This window comes from Meleagris gallopavo, chromosome 1 (genome assembly GCF_000146605.3).
Source record: "Meleagris gallopavo isolate NT-WF06-2002-E0010 breed Aviagen turkey brand Nicholas breeding stock chromosome 1, Turkey_5.1, whole genome shotgun sequence".
In the NCBI taxonomy this organism is placed as follows: Eukaryota; Metazoa; Chordata; class Aves; order Galliformes; family Phasianidae; genus Meleagris; species Meleagris gallopavo.
This window is the reverse complement of record NC_015011.2, coordinates 141269553-141287050: the sequence shown is the minus strand read 5'-3', so window position 1 is coordinate 141287050 and position 17498 is coordinate 141269553. Positions and strand designations below refer to the sequence as shown.

At 40.1% G+C, this 17498-nt stretch overlaps 1 protein-coding gene across 11 annotated transcripts in view; it reads left to right on the top strand.

Annotated features, from left to right (window-relative positions):
* MBNL2 (muscleblind like splicing regulator 2) overlaps nucleotides 1-17498 on the top strand; it is a 91522-nt gene that overhangs the window by 55908 nt on the left and 18116 nt on the right. For 6 of the 11 annotated variants that reach the window (XM_019610371.2, XM_031557802.1, XM_031557808.1 and 3 more), the window contains 5 exons: nucleotides 4154-4318; nucleotides 7952-8152; nucleotides 9233-9496; nucleotides 13775-13828; nucleotides 14475-14628. In XM_019610371.2, coding sequence (XP_019465916.1) covers nucleotides 4154-4318; nucleotides 7952-8152; nucleotides 9233-9496; nucleotides 13775-13828; nucleotides 14475-14628 — 838 coding nt within the window. The remainder of the gene's footprint in view (nucleotides 1-4153; nucleotides 4319-7951; nucleotides 8153-9232; nucleotides 9497-13774; nucleotides 13829-14474; nucleotides 14629-17498) is intronic. The other 5 variants (XM_031557805.1, XM_031557810.1, XM_010728661.3 and 2 more) reach the window with 2 other exon arrangements.

Genomic DNA, 17498 nt, shown 5'->3' with positions numbered 1-17498 from the left:
TCAACAGAGCAAAGGAGGTGATCCTGCCCCTCTACTCTGTGCTGGTGAGGCCTCACCTGGAGTACTGCATTTAGATGTGAACAGATTGCCTGGAGAGGTGGTGGATGCCCCGTTCCTGGAGACCTTCAAGGTTAGGCTGGATGGGGCTCTGAGCAACCCAATCTAACTGTAGGTGTCCCTGCTTGTTGCAGAGGGGTTGGACTAGGTGGTCCAATTACCACTGGAACTTTACAATAAGCATACTAAGAATACGTACTGCTGACTCCTGCCTTAAAAGCAGCCTTTGATAGATGAGCAAAATTCTTGTGGATGAATTAGTTGATCCTCAATTTAAAAAAGATAAAAGAAACATTATTTTATTGTTATTTGTTTGTTTGATAAAAAAATCAAACATCTTATTTTTATGAAAATTAAAGACAATTTTAATAAGTAAAAACTAACTCATTATTATGCTTCCAGGGAGGGCGCATTCACAGCCTTTCTGGGCAACCTGTTCCAGTGTCTCACCACCCTCACAGTAAATAATTTCTTCCCAATATCTAGTCTAAACCTACCCTCTTCCAGTTTAAAACCATTTCCCCTTGAACTGTTCTACACGACATTTTAAAAAGTCCGTCCCCAGCTTTCCTGTAGGCCCCTTCAGGCTGCTGTAAAGTCTCCTTTGAGCCTTCTCCTCCAGGCTGAAGAGCCCCAGCTCTCTCAGCGTGTCCTCGTAGGGGAGGTGCTCCAGCCCTCTGATCATCTTTATGGATCTCCTATAGACCCACTCCAGCAGCTCAACATTCCAGTCTTTGAACTGTCTTGTGCCACTGGTTTTAGGCAAACTGCCTATTGCTCTTAGTAGGGAAATTATTCATTTATACCATAATTCAGTGGTGTGATACAGCTTACAGAGGGAGTGGTTTTGATGCCAGGCTAGTCAGCAGTCCACAAGAGCATTGCCCACAAGGAAACAGGGCTCCTTGTTGCAGCACCTGGGTACTGGGCATCATTTGAGTTCCCAGATCATTGCATGCATTCCTTCTGCCTCCCACCTCCTACTGGAATGAAACCTGTGGCACGCCCCAGGTGCAAGCCACAGCACGTCCCCAATCTGGATAATCAGCTGTAGAAAAAGCAGTGTTTCTGCTAAAATTTTCCATTACCTGCCTGAAATATGGCCCAGTGCTTTAGGCTAGACCAGCTGTAGAGAACAAAGCAAGAGAAATGGGAGGTCAGAGTGCCAGGCTTCCAGGGCAAGGAGTGCTGGGAACTTCATCTCGTCTCCATTCATCATTACTCTCAATTACAGATAAGGAGACAGCTCATTGAGAGTGAGTTTTGGTAAAGAAATCACATGGAAAGTGAACAGCTTGTGATGTGCATTTTGATAACCTTCATTTCATTGGTGGAAGGAGTTTCTCGGGATTAAGTTTCAAGCCAGTCTGTCTGCACCCTGTGTCAGGACTCTGACTCATATGTGGGAGTAAATTAGAAGTTGTATTAAGCAATTATTTTCCCTGCTGCCTTCCCTGTTATTTGAACAGAGGTTGTGCTGCTGTGCACCAGCAAGTCTGGGGCAGCACCTGTGCTACTGTGATTTTAAGAGCTGTGGTGAATCAAGCCTTGCTCCAGAGGCTTGATACCAATGCATCCCAAAGCCAAAGCAATCAATTTTGCCTCTGTATTTGTTTTGAGATAGCCTGCTACTGTAGTATTTTTTCTTCAAGAATCCAAATGGGCCTTTATTGTAGACCCAACATGTTGAATAATATAGCACTCTCTGCTGTTCGGTTGATTTGCTGCTATCACTTCCGTTGGATTTCGGTTTTGCCTTTTCAGTAAATAAAAAACCCAGGGTCACATCTGATTGAGATGATGCCACAAGTTTGAATTTTTATTCTTTAATTGATCAGTTGTTGGGAATCAGCCCAGTTCTGCTATTGCCATCAGCAGTTCATAGGGACACGGACCATTTATCAGCAAAGAAATGAAAAGTCGCTTATAGGCATTTTTCCCCAACCACTGAAGGTCCAACAAATGAAAGTGGTCTCAGAATTCATTTGGTTTGGGTTGCTAGGACTGGATTCATCTGCACACTATTTTCAGTGCTCATTCAGTTGTGGTCTATTTTGGGTCATTTCACTTTAACAAGGCTCGATCTGTTTACAGCGCTTTCTATAGCAGCCTGACAGGACCACATAACTTTTATAGTAAGTTCATTGCTAACCAGGAGCTCAAAGAAAACCAACAAAAAAACACTAACTAGTAAATGAGGCACAAACACGGATAACTTCAGAGAATAGAGCACATTTTTATGTGTTTGGATTATTTTGGAAAGTTTCTGCAATAACTAGTCCTTTGTGCATTGTGGGCTGCTTTGCTGAACTGGAAGTGCTAGCATAAGCTAGCTGTGTGCTTTTGGAAGCAATAGCAGAGGGCTGGCTCTAGGCTCTTTTCAGAACTGAGGTACTTCAAAAGCCACTCTAGTTGAGAGTTACTTATGCTCCTTAATTGAGGATCACTTTCATTTGCATAGGTAGGTATTTCCATCAGATAGAGTTACTTGATTTTGTTTTGCTGTTTTCATTTTCAGATTTGCTGTATGAACCATTTACATACAAATTAGATTAAAATTAAATAGGTCTCCTTTAAAAATGCCTTAATCAGGAAATCCTCATCAGCCAACAAAAAAGCAGATGCTCATTGCCCGCGTTAAACGTGCTCCTGTTTAACATGAGAAAGGCGATGGCCTTATTTCTCCATGAATGGAAACACCTTTTTCTGTGTCCAAGGCAAAATGTGACTATTCCATTTCTGCTTCAGCCTGCGGACGAAGTAACTTTCCTTTTGTGTGTTTGATTGAAAGCAACAATCAGTGACCAGCAGAAGTCAGAAGAAGGAGCACACCATACTAAAAATGGCCTCACCTACACCAGCATGTTAAAACAGTGCCAAGAGATGTTCCTTGGCACTGAGGCTTGGCTGTCTGCATTCTGCAGTCGTAGCTTTCTTGAACTCCTAATACTGATGTTCTGGGACATCCAAAGCATATTGGTGGTTTGGTAGGAAAGTGTGTGTGCATACACAGTGTCAGAGTACATGTGTACTGTGTAATGTTCTCTTGCAGGGATCTAAATGTTCCTGTGGCTATAGGAGGATATTCCTTTTGGCTAAGAATTCTAAAACATTCATAGCAGAGAACAGAAGGTTTAAAGAGCACTTTTTAAAAAAAAACGATCTCCATTTGGAAACTTGTCTTCAACAAGTTGAGTGTGTCAGATCCAGTTTGACTAATACTTTGGGTCGTCTGCTCACAGCTCTTAAAACTTTATGACTGTTTATGAGCCGTGCCATTAAGGAGCCCCTGATCTTAGCATGTCCTCCCGCCCTGATGCACCCCATCGTTTCCTTTTCTGGGGAGAATGTATCAGCTTCTTCTGCTGCTCTGCCTACATTTTGACACGTGGTCAGTAGAGGTGTGTTCCATGTCCATCTTCTCCAACACAAGCCATCTCAAAGGTGGCTGTCTGCTGTACGTCTGTGGTCAGTACGATCTTCTATTTAAAGCCTCTGGTTCCAGAAGTGCCAACTTCTGTTCCTTTATACTTAGCTGGAAATATTTCAAAGTTGTACTTGATGTAATAAAAACAGGAGGCATGAAAGCAGGGAACCGTAATTCAGCATGAACGTGCAGGAGAACACAAGCAGAAAGTTGTCACATGGTTGGTTCTTTTATATGTAATGTGCTTAAAAGCTGCATTTCTCGTAAGGAATATTTAATGTTGTTATTTGTGATGTAATTTATAAAAGCATGGTATATTAATGATAACGTGATACCCTAGCCAAGATCCAAGAGAGGCAATTCAGGCAGCCTGGATAATACTCAAACTGTTAATTGTATCGCAGTGATTTGTACTTAACAATGAAAGTGCCATCAACTGTTTTCAAAGCCTTTCTCCTTGGTTCATGGCTAATAGCTGTAACAGTCAGTGAGATGTAGTGGGCTGAAGCAGAACTCAAGGCTGTCAGCTCCTCCCAGTCCGCTACACCATTCCCAGGAAACACCCCGCATTTCATTAGTTCTTGCTTAGCTTATGGTGTAATATTTTGCCCCAAGATGTTAAGCTATCATCAAAAGCAACAGACCAATTAGTGTGACTTCTTTTTCCAGGGTCGTTGTACAAGGGAGAATTGCAAGTACCTTCACCCACCAACGCATTTAAAAACTCAACTGGAAATCAATGGCAGGAACAACTTAATCCAACAAAAAACTGCAGCAGCTATGCTTGCACAGCAAATGCAGTTCATGTTTCCAGGAACCCCGCTACAGCCAGTGGTAAGTATATTTCTCTGATGGTGTTGCCGGTAAGTATGTTAAGATAGAAGACTATATTGACCTGCAAAAGGTGTCTAAAGTAGTCTTAATAAAAATAAACCTCATGTGTTGACTTAGGGAACCCTACTGAGGTGCTAGAAATGCCTTCTTCTATATTTGCATTGTAAAAGATGAAAGACTGTTGCTGGAGATTTGATATTTCTTTTTTATCCCAGACTCGCATTTTTTTCTCCCTCTTTCTTTTTTTTTCCTCATTCAGTTCTTGTTAAGTTTTGTCTAGATTCACAAGGGTTTTACCCGTGATACTTCTGGAGGCAAAAAGCTGTATAATAATTTCTTAGTTAGTTATTTGAGTAGGACTACAAAGTTCCCCTCTCAGCAGTCTGTGAGTTTGAGTGGCTTCAAACAATATTTAGTCCTGTGGAAAAAGAAGTGATGTTATTCTGGGTAGTGATTTCTTTCTCTCCTGAAATCTGAAGTGTCTCAGAATAACACAGGCAGAGAGTTGATGATGTGTCTACTTGCAAACTCAGCATTTTGTCTTACGTTAACACACTTGAAATCCAGAAGGTGACATAAAACTAGAATCTTGCAGACATGAGCAGTGTCTTTGGGATATACGTGAGAATGATCAATTGCTCTGGGTTGCCTTTGCAGTTCAGCTCCTTGTTGTACCAGACTTGCAAAGCATGACTAGACAAGTAGTCTGAAAGAGACATTTGGTAGCTAATGATGTTTTCTCAGTTGAAACACCTATGCAAAGCACAGGAGTGAGATTAATTCCTCTAACTTGAGGCATCTGGAGCATTGGCATCAACTTCCACACTGGGCTTCCTAGGTCCATTTATAGTTTATCAGAAGGAATAGGCACTTTTAATTACCATTTGCTTGACTTGTTTCAGATATTGGTATTCAGATTGTATGGTTCAGTTTCTTTTAATTGCTGTTGTCTTTCCATAGACTGTCAAAGGGGATAACTATAAACATCTCAGGTGAAGAATCTGTATTTGGCCACATAGCTCACTCCAGATTAATTTTCCAAAAGTGATTTTATGCTTGATGTATCTGCTGTAAGGTGGGACACGTGTGCAAAAACTGGGGGTCAGGAGTCCCTGAGGCTCAGTACATGTTTATCAGCTTTCAGTATGAGCGTAAGATATATTTGGGTATTTTGTCAGAATATGTTTTGCTATTTCCTGATTTTATACTGCTTAAGTTTTCACTATTTCTTTTTTTTTCTTTCACGAAATAATAAAATGATTCCACTTCTTGGTATTATAATGGAAAATTGAAGTGGTAAAATCATGTTTTTTTCTGCTCACTCATTTCATCACTTGAACTTTACATTTTCATTGACATAATGCCTTCTGTACTGACGGCTGTGATAAAAGTGGGGAGTTTTATTTTTCAGTCTCACGTAAATTGCCAAATGAAGATGACTCAGCCTTGACCAAATGGATAAAAAGTAGAAGAAAATTCCATACAAGTCATTTGACATGAAGATTTATTCTTAAAATCGTATCTGATACAAAGATGGTATTTCTATTAAACATGACACACGTTGTCCACGAAATAGTTGAAATGTTTTTTTGTATGTATCTTCATTATAATGCTGTAAAGAATTTAGTTCATAGACAGTGGTATTTGATATTGAGCAGTTTTGGTCTGAAAAAAAAAAAAAGAGTATTATTCACTTGTAACTCTGCAGGTCAAATATGAGGGCAACTTTAAAAGTAATGCCTCCTGTTTTATTCTGTAGGTCCAAGATGTCTGAGGCAGATGGTGGTTGGGATGGTATGGCAATAGAGTTTAAACCTTCACACCAATATCCCATTATATTTTGTTGCCATGTGACAGATGGCAGCAGAGAGACAGTCTGACAGAATGGCATCTGACATGGAAGTGCATGTGAAGCAAAGGGGTGTCACTGAATTCCTCCATGTGGAAAAAAATGACACTCACTGACTTACTTGTTGGCACTTGGTGAATGTTTCCAGAGATCAATCAGTGGATGTGAGCACAGTGAGGTGGTGGGTGGTGCATTTCAGCAGAGGCAACAGTGGGTCACCTCCACTGGTGCAGATTTTGACAAGTATGGCATGAAGGCTCTTGTTCATTGCTGGTGAAAATGCACAGCTAGTTGTAGTGACTGTGTTGAAAAAGAGTGTTTTGTGGCTGAGAATTTGCTCTATCAAACAGTGTTATTATGATCTTTGTATCTGCTGTAGTTGCCATGGAAAGAAATAGGAGGCATTAGAGTTGGAGCAACCTACCTAGATGCCATTTCCATACAGTTGGAAGTACAGTTGGAACTGGCTAGTGTGCTGCCTTAAGCATCTAACTCAAACTTATGTATAATTTAGTAATTGGTTCCAAACACCTACAAAAAAGAACAGAAAGAAAAGGGGGAGAGGAACAAACAAAAACCCCACTGAAAATAATCATAGCTTCTTGACTTCTCTTATTTATTTTCCACATAATGTTTCTTGCTAGCTTCTCTTCTCCAGCACAGGCCATGCAAGTCACCTCAATGGGAAAAAATTTCCTTTTTCATTAACCATTTTTAAATCTCAGTAAGGTTTTCTACGGTGTTCTGTCATTGCAGGGTTCGTTTCTTGCTGCTGTCTTATTCAAGAACTTAATTTGTGACAGAGCAAATCTCAGAATTGTCCTGTTTTGTCTGAATTTTTCATTTATAATCGTAATTATTTATAGCTTCACTCTGGAGTAAACATCAGCTCTGCAGAACTAAATTACTTTTCAGTTCCAGTTATGACCGTGGTCAGACCATGGCTATGTTCTGCTTCCATCCCCACTGGAGCTGGTAATAACAAAACCACTATTCTACTGTGGTAGGGCTGGATTTTAGCATCGCACAAGTGCTCTTTCTTCTGGTCATGACTTCACTGACTTTTTCTAGGAAGGTATGAAACAGATTTTTAAAACCATATCATTTCTTCCAATCGACCTTTTTTGTAAGATGAACTCAAGCTAAGCCTGAGTAATCCTTTTCTAAATATTATGTCCATTGAAGATTATAATATTTATTCTGCTTGCCACTGGTGACAGCTGGGCACACAAACATTCTAAAAGGTGAGGCTTTTAAATGTGTGAGTTATAGCAACATATAATTGCAGGAGGTGGCAAAATATAGCATGCAAACAGATGGAAGTTGAGCCAAAGCGCTCATTAGTTATAGTCTTATTAGAAATATGGCTTTAATATAGTTAATAATGCTTCACCTATGAAATCTGGTACTTTGAAAAATAGCCTGTTCTCCCAAAGAATGCAGGTATTGAGAAAAAGCAATAAAGTCTATGTTATTTCTTCTTTTAGATGTGTAAATAAATCTGCAGTATAAGCTGGACCTCCACAGAGATTCAGGTTCGCAGTAGGATTCCCTTTGCATTGGCAGCCTCTTTTGCAATAGCAGAGCTACAAAGTGTGTGGTTCCTAGTATGCAGCTGGAATGTGTCACATGATTAAAAGAAGAGAATATGCTCTGTATTTTGGCAACTGCTTGAAATATTTTGATTAAGAAAACGAATTGGCATCAGGGAGAACATGCAAAAGACATCTAATAAGCACTTGATTAAGATTTTTTTCATCTTGGTCTGTGTTTTCATTTTGCAGCCCACATTTCCAGTGGGTCCCACAATAGGAACGAACACGGCTATTAGCTTTGCTCCTTACCTGACGCCAGTAACACCAGGAGTTGGCTTAGTCCCGACTGAGATCCTGCCCACGCCACCCGTCATTGTTCCTGGAAGCCCACCGGTTTCAGTCCCCGGTTCTACTGCTACTCAGAAACTCCTTAGGACTGATAAACTGGAGGTATTGTAGAAACAACCATGACTAGAAATGCAGTTCTCTGATACACTGTAGGAAGGCTCCTGGAGGAAAAACTCCATTATTTTAGAAACTGTGCTTAAAATATAGTTGCTAAAAGTACAGGCATCATAATTAGACAGAATTCCTATGCTTGCAGCCAATAGTAATTAAACACTTATTTTGAAGGTAGTTTACTCAAGTTTAATACGTAGAAATCAGCATGAAGTTTCATCTTTCCTTGTCTCTTCAAATGTCCCTCAGGTTTACAGTTCGGTAAAAGAATGCTTTGGTGAAATTTCTAACAAGCACATTCATTTTTATTGCAGTGTTAATTCTCTCCTGATTTTAATTAATCAGTATTAGAGTAATTTTACAGGCCTTCAGCCTCCAGTAAAGGAGTTGCATGTCACACACATCAGAGCAGACTGGGCAGGAAAGCCCCCAGTTATGTTTAGAGCCTCCATGGAGTTGGTGGATCCCCACATGGCCCCAGAGTGATTTCACTGCTTGGTGGAATCTATGGTGCAAGCACACAAGAAGGCCAAATGCTGCTTACAGAAATGATCGGCCTTTCCCAAAAACCCAATATCTAAAGCACATTGCTCCTCAATAAATTCATCTTATTGATTCTGTCCATTTTTAAAAACTGTTTTTGGAGGCTCTCCATTTTGCTTTAAGACTCTATTCAGTTCTCTGTATCTTCCTTGAGCATCAACAAGAGGAGCACCTTCCCTACTGATGGAGTTGCAAGAACTTAGATCTCAGTTGAAAGGGATTGAGCATTGTGAATCTCAACTAGTTTTGCAGGGGCAGTTACTTCAGTAAGAATCCTTCCCAGTTGTTTTCTAGATATGAAAAGGGAGGGACGTTTTGGGATGTTTCTGTTTCATGTCTATTTAGCCACCATACCACAGAACTACCCAAGGAGTGGTAAAACAGATGCATTTTCCCCCTCCCAGAAGAAGATAGCGAGTTCATTAAGTTGGATTCACTGAGCTAATTGGGGGAGGGGGAAGATCCATCTTGGGAGGCATGGGCTTTCCCTGCCTTTTTGTGTTGCAACCAGTGTTGTTTTGCACATAGGTGTGCAGGGAATTCCAGAGGGGAAACTGTGCACGTGGAGAGACTGATTGCCGCTTTGCACATCCGGCAGACAGCACAATGATTGACACAAACGACAACACCGTAACCGTGTGTATGGATTACATAAAAGGTCGTTGCATGAGGGAGAAATGCAAGTATTTTCACCCTCCTGCACATTTGCAGGCCAAAATCAAAGCGGCGCAACATCAAGCTAACCAGGCTGCAGTGGCAGCCCAGGCAGCTGCGGCAGCTGCGACTGTGATGGTAAGTGCTGGCATATATGGCTGCTTTTCTTGACAGAAGCTCTTTGATGCCTATTTTGCTTCAATGTAATGCTATTTGCTTATAATTTATTTTCCCTTTTGTCTTTTTTTTTCTTTTTTTTGGTAAAAAATAAGAATTTTTAAAATTACTACTATTGCTTGATGGGAGGAAGCACTCTTTTTCTTTATTCTCTTATTTTAATGCTGTATTTCTATCCAAGACAGTGAAGCAAATGACACTCTATACCACTTCTGTTCTCTGCCTTGATTATGTGTTAAATTTGCCCCTAGTATTTCCAAACAGAAATAAAACTGTTCAGTGTCCCCTGGAAAACAGGGGTCGATATGCTGGTTTAGCTCTCTGACAACAGTTAGGCATGTGGAAATATGGAAGAAAAGGAAGAAAAGCAAAGAGGTGGGTTTTCTTCAGTTTAGTATTATAAGAGAAACATGTTAAGATTCAGTTCACCCTGCTTTAGATGCCCTTCAGTTAAATAGAGACAAACCAGGCACCTTGGTTTCACTCTATGGGCAGTGGAGAAAACCTAGCAAGTTCATCTACACTGTTTATCTGATCCACTACATTGGTGCCTGTCTGAGGGGGAGGAAGAATTATTCTCTGGAGATAGATGGCTTTTCTCACTGCCTAAGAAATGCTGACTGTATTTTCTTGAACTTTGGCTAAAGCTGATGAGTCTCACGCTAATAAGTCTTTCTTTCATCTCCTACTGACAGGGCAAGTTCACTGAATCTCTATGCTACCATTTTTTTCTTTTAGCATAACAGGGTTTAAAAGTAGTAAACTAAAATGGGAATAATCAAAAAAAAGCAGAGTAAGTGTACTCAGAATTTCTATTTTCAGAAATCTGAAAGTTGTTCGAACAAGGCAGCCCATCCATTTACCAATACTGGTTATCTCTTATGGTTGCTACCAGGAAAGTTGTTAAATTTAAATAAGTGGTATTGATAAAGTTAAAGAAATCAAGCATGCAGGATTTGACTTGGAAGACAGAATTACTGGCAGAAAATCAAAGAATCGTTGTCCTCATTGCTGGCACTGGATGAATAATTAAGCAGATGCAGTTTGTGGACTTGTGGGCATTGCATACAATAGTTATAGACAATATAGTTATTCTTTGAGTAAGGAGCCTAGCAGAACCACAATACAGTACAGTATATAACTACCCCAGGCTATTGTATTTAGCAAATTAGCAAAGAGCAGACTTTTCGAGGAACAAAGGGTAAGTTATGTAACTAAATAAACCTCTAACAGAAGAAAAATTTTAATTCGTTTTTTTGCACTTCGGTAATGATTGGGCATATATCCTGTCATTTTAAATAAACCATGTTAGCCTCAAAACAAGATGAAGAATCTTTGGGAACACAGAATTGAAATTCAAATGTCACAAGGGAAGAAGTCTGGGACCTATAATTCTAGGTAACGTTTTACAGAAAAATATGGAAAGTACTTTCATTTAATACTTAGGCTGTCAAACAGAAGAGATTATTTTCAATCCAACTATTTTTTATTTAATGTAGATTTGAAAGAATAAGATAAAGTGAATGAAAAATCATCAGAATGACGACAACAAAATAGTGGTAGAAAAGATGCACACCTGCAAGCTACCCAAGAGTGAACAAGAATGCGCAGTTGGATCTAGAGATCAAAAGTAAAGCAGAAATACAAACACTTACACTTAGAGATTGTTGCCAAGTTGAATTGTAAGGGGTCTTCCTTCCTGAGGGAAATGTCTGCATTGCTTTGGCCCAGAAGGTTTTTTAGACAAGTGTTGTGGATTTTATTGTAGTAGATATTGTATTGTAGTAGACATTGTAGATAGACATTGTAGGGCCATTGAAGGTCAGTGAAGAACATCATCTGGGACCAGAAAATGCCCTGCCTGTATTTTCATACACTAACGATCAGGAACATTTACTCAGATGTCCTAACTGACCTCATCCTTTAAAGTAAAAAGAAAGGGGAAAAACACTGAAAAAGGCTACAAACCACGTATAGTTTAAGTCCCAAGTACATTAGAAGACAATCATCTGTCATAGTATTCAGGGAGTTCCAGATATTCATGTACTGCATCAGAAAACATAGAAAGTCACAGAAGAATGTACAGGTGCCTAAACTAAAATGTGAATTGATAGTTGAGATTGTCTAGTCTACCTCCCTGATCTGGCTGGATCGGTTTGAGCAGACAGCTCAGGATTGTGCCTGGTTGGCTTTTGAATTTCTCCAAGAATGGAAACTCCATAACTTCTCAGAAACAGACCAATTTGGTTCCTGTAGGTTAAACTTTGTCTGGAAGGCAAAAGGAAAGCCAGCAAACACTTCCAAGTAGGGAGGTAAGGGTCAGAAGACCATAGAGAGAGGTGGAGAAAGGCAGTCAATACAGAGATAACAAGTGAGGACGAATAATACAGGTACTGGATTATAGAGGTAATTAACCAAAATGCTTTATTCTTATTGATGTTGGTTTGAATTTATGGGCTTCATCACCACATAATACTGAATTCAGTTGTAACACTTAACCTATATGTAGACTTGTGGTGGATGCAGAGGATCTGAGATTCTGTTAGCTTAGCCAAAGTACCACACATCAGCTCTGCAGCTCTCTGTGTGAGTGCAGGAAAGCTATCCACATCCTCACAATGCACCAGGTGTTTCTTGTTATAGCTGAGTCTTGACCCAGACAGATGAGCAGATACTGTACATCAGGGAAAATAGTCCAGAAGCGTGCTGCAGGATAGATGAGGAGGATGCTGGGAAGCCTCATGCAACGTAGCTGCAATAGGGCTGGGAATGAGGGCAGCAAAGGCTGTCCTGCAAGATAGCCTGTTGGTGTTAGCTAATACCATGACTATAAGCTCTTTGTAGGCATTTTGTGCCTTGTCCTCTTTTTTAGACTTTTGTTCCCTATTTCCACATACTGATGCCAAGAGAGACATAATCTGCATATCCTGAATAAATATCAGCAAATCCCTTGAAAAAAAGGGGAAAATTCTGATTTATGAGTAAATCATCCTTGCTGTCTAAAGATTTGTAAGAATAATTTACAGTACAAAATTGGAAAGAAATATGTGATTTTTTTAAAGAATATCATCATATCATTCACAGGTTTAGTCTTACAGTGAAAATATACAACAATATCTATGTCTATGTACTATGCCTACATATTTTCTTTAAAAAATTTTTATAATGCTAAACCAGTATTATAAGTCATATTTCAGTGTTTAATACTGCTAGGAGCAGTATTTTTACTCCCTGCTCCCAAAGCTGGTACTATAAGTTGTAGTGAAACTTAGAAAACGTGTTTCAAATTCTAAAAGGCTGTTGTTTTTTTCCTCTCAATGTAATGTGGTAAGTCTCAAGGGAAAAAAATTACAAAAATGACCCACCTATAGGGAAAACTATAAGGAATTAATGATAAGTTAGTTTAATGAGGCGTATTATTTATTCTGCACTGGGAATAGAATCGTAGAATCATGGAATTGCTCAGGTTGGAAAAGACCCTAAAGATCATCAAGTCCAACCACAACCCAACCATAGTACCCTAACTCTAACAACCCTCCACTAAATCATGTCTCTTAGCACCACATCCAAACGTTTTTAAACACATCCAGGGATGGTGTCTCAACCACCTCCCTGGGGAGCCTGTTCCAGTGCTTAAAGGGAAAGGAGAACCTCTCTCATTTGGAACCCCAAATCTGTTGGATTACGCACTTCTGTTGCCTAAGCCCCTCTCCTTGCAAGCACGAATACTGGGAACGTTTGTGATGCATTACAACTTTCACTAGTGCTTTTTATTTGGACATGCAGCATTCCAAATTTAACTGTGCACTTGGGAATTTGGTTTGGCTAACTTATCAGAAATTCTTGTAGGAGTATCCTTAAAACTTTCCGCATCTCTGTGAAGTGTTGATAAAATGCTTAATAGTGTCTGCAAGCTGCTGTTTTACTCAACTTTCCTGAATTTCAAACATCTATATTTTACTCTCTTATATGCTTTTAACTAAGGTATAGTAGATGCATTTTTGCTTCAGTACTAATTCGAAATGTAATATTCATTTCTTTAGAAGACATTTTTGTTGTTGTGCATGCCTAGTGTTTTGTATGTTGTATATTGCATTCAGAATATTTTTTTCCTTCTCACCTATCCACAATGCAATGCCGTTCCCATGATGCACCTCTGCTTGCTGTTTACCTGTATGTTAATTCGCTTGAATCCCATTGGCCCACTGCCATCATGTGCTCGCTGCCTGTTATTAAAAGACTCAGTCGACTGCCAAAGCAATGAAGCGACCTCTCGAAGCAACTGTAGACCTGGTACTTTGACCTTTCACCTTTTGCTTTGCATGTAGCTTTTCGGAGAAGCAACTAATGAAATTTGTATTGCTTTCTTTTTAAACATCAACCGGAAATGATTTCACATACTCTTAATTTACTGGAAACTCAGTACCGTATTTATCCATCTCATTCTCATATGTAATAAATGCAGACAATTTAGTTTGGTTCCTAACACGGTTTCATTTTTAAATACCTTCTCATGAAAAGTCGAATTGAGATAAAACTGCTTTTGTAATTGAAAACGCTTAACATAATCCATTAATCTGTATAATAATAGGAAACAGTATTTCAATTAAAAAAAAAAAAACAACCCATACTTGGCAATGAAACACAAGTGGTTTTTTCTCCCTATGATATCTGAAAACCTCTTTAAAGGAAATGCCATTTTCGTTGCTTTAAAGGCCTTTCTTTTCAGTAGTTGTGCTGCTACAGTTTTAGGTTAATAGTACCATGCTTTTGCTATCAATAACAAAATTTCACTCATTTTACATTGCTGTGCTTTGAGTTAATATGCATGGCGAGGCATCTTTAGCCGCTTTAAAAATAATAAGTTTTTGTATTTTTGTATATGTTGCAGACAACACCTTAAAAATTACTCCCTTTTAACTAACTCTCTTATTCACAGGCCTTTCCTCCCGGTGTTCTTCACCCTTTACCAAAGAGACAAGCACTTGAAAAAAGCAATGGTGCCAGTGCCGTTTTCAATCCCAGTGTCTTGCACTATCAACAGGCTCTTGCCAATGCTCAGTTGCAGCAACATGCAGCGTTCATCCCAACAGGTATGTCACACCCACACCGAACCCACCTTGCTCTAAGTAGCCTCTGCATCAAGCAGTTGTGCTTACCAAAGGGTTACGCTCCCTGCCCTGCTTGAGATGAGGCCTGCACAGATATTTCCATGCTGATTTAATTCCTTCTGCAAAGTGCAAGGGGTCAGGCTGAAACTTCAACACGCCATTAGACTGCTTGTCATTTTCATAGCCTCCATTATCACCCACAGTTTGCCCTTTTTTCCTACATTGAATTGGCTGTATTTTGACTTCACCCGCTGGAGCTTTCCTAGAGAATGAGAGAGCAAAACACCGCTAGGAAAAGTTTGGGAAAGGTGTACGGCTTTGGAGATGCCAGGGGTGTCCCTTCATGGCCTCTCTGTTGCTGCTCTGCAACAATGCACCAACATGAGCCTTCTGCTTATACCTGCACAGAAGCATCCCCAAAACAAATCGCTCCCCACCTTGACGCTGAAGAGGCTTAGAGGCATCAGACTGGTTTTTGTGTCTTTCCTTTTGGCACACAACCAGTGCTTTTCCTAGCATTTGCAGCTAAGAGCTGGGGCTGAGCCATCCAGGTGAGCCAAAGGTTAGGGGGTGTGCTCTGTGTGTCTGCACAGAAGCCTGGGAGATCCAGTCATCCAGAGGGCTACTGCAGCTCGAGCTGCGCCACATTGCTGGTGTTGGGACTCCTTTCTGACACAGTGAAAGAAGGAGCACACGGTATTTGCACAGACAGTAACACCAGGATCCTTTAAATTACAACAGACATCCTCACTCCAAACTTTCTGCTGGTGAACTTCTTCTCTAAGGAGTGAAGTGTTTTGGTCTGTGACTGACAAGTGGCATGTTCTGGTATCAGAACATTATCAAGGGTGAACATCCAGAATCCTTTAAAACTTCTTGTTTGCAAACACACTTGACATTTCAGCTATGTTATTTTTGTTTGTAGAAATAATGCTGGTTATAGCGGGGGATGAGACACAACATGCAAGAATTGCCCGATCTATCAGCATCCCCATATGTCTTTAAAGATAAAAATAAACACAGATGGCATTGACTTCATGTGATTTTGCTATATGGCCTGAGTAACAACCTTGGAGCCTGCCCCTATGTTGATAATAGCAAGTTACAGAATGCTGTATTTTTAGCGCATTCTTGCACTAGAATATCTGGCAGAAAACACACCGACATTTATGGGAATGTCTGAAAAAAATAGTGAGATTGCATATATGGATGTGAATGGAAGACCACCCTGTGCTTACCAACGTACAGAAATCTCCACGAATTTATTGTGTGTCATAATTCTAACAATTTGCACTATGATTTGCATTATTCCTTCTCTTAAGCAGTCCCTTTCGGGGCTTATCACTGCTGTAAGCTACTGCCATAGACTTTAAATTAACTCTAAAAAATAAGAGCAGCTTAAACCTTTTCCAGTGAAACAGCACTTGGAATTTTCCAGACTTTGGAGTAATCACGTTTCTTGAAGTAGTTCATTCTTTGTACCATTTATTGTCCATCCCTCTTTCCAACTGGTGGTTATAGTTGCAGTTTTGTCTTATAAATTTCAGATGGTAGAGAGGGTGGCTCTTGGAACTCAGCCCTAAAAGCCAGATTGTTGGCAAATCCAAAGCAAGTGCACAAAAGAAAGAAGAGAGAGGGGGATAACACAGGTGAATGCCCATGGTGGAAGGCCTTTCTCAAGGTGCTGAACCTCCTGCTCTTGTGAATGCCATCAGCACCTAAAGAGGATGTTACAGAGCTGAATGGGATATGGAAGAGGGCTAGAAAGGGAGAACCCACTCTATATGAGTGGATGTAACATGAGTTCTGTTAAAGGTGGTTCCTCCGATAATCCCACGTTTCCTGGGAAGTCCCAGAGAAGGTTGGATCCAGTAGGTGTGAGGCCTGTCACGTCACCCAGCCCTGAGGAGCAATGCATGACATTATCTATGGGATTTAAAATGATGATGTTATATTTTCTGAACTGGTATAATTTTCAAATGTGTTCCCTGTGTGTGTGTGTGTGTGTGTGTGTGTGTATTTGTGCGTGTGCTATAAAAGTTAAATTTTAAGACAAGTTTTGCTGCTGGAATATATATAAAACTTAATTGTTTTATATAACCTCTCTGCTTTCTTAACCACTTGCTCCCATAATGACAAGTGTGGGGCTTCACTTAGCATGGCTCATTTCCAGATTTTTGCACCTCACGTGTTTTCCATCAGTTTGATTGCTTCGTCACCTCTCCTTCTTGTTTGGTGAATGATCTCAAGAACAACAGATCTTTTCTCTCCTCTCATTGCTGTTTGTTAGCATTTTTATGGCCGCTAGCCTAGGAACTGTGTGTATTTTCCAGGGTTGTTCTTCCGTAAGGTCATTCATAGTTACACTGCTGCTGGGACAGCTGTAAGCAGGAATATAGGAAGCATATTTGACTTAGTATCAAATATGTGTGCGTGTGTGTGTGGTACCAGTCTTCCTGCCTCCTCACCTTCACCAGCTTGCTTTATGCTCTGTGTCAAAAGCACATTGGTTTGTTGTTGGTTTTGTTGCTTTTTTTTCCTGGTCTTCTCAGAAAGGCTAAAGCCATTCAGCACCAAGACCCAGCAGCCTTTTTGCTGCCGAGGTTGCACACTTATAGATGTTTAGCTTGGGGGTTGTGCCACTAGTCTTTCTGTTGGTCAGAAACACCTCCCTGCTTCATGCCTTGCATTAAAAGTGCGTAGGTTAATATTAAGCATCAATTTGACAAAGCCCCTGCAGACTAGTTTTGGATACTTCCATTTTAGCTTTTTTGGTGAACGTTCATCTGCTCAACGTTAAGCTGTCCGAATCATGCAGTGAGCTCTAAAATTGCAAAACAATGTGATGTTTA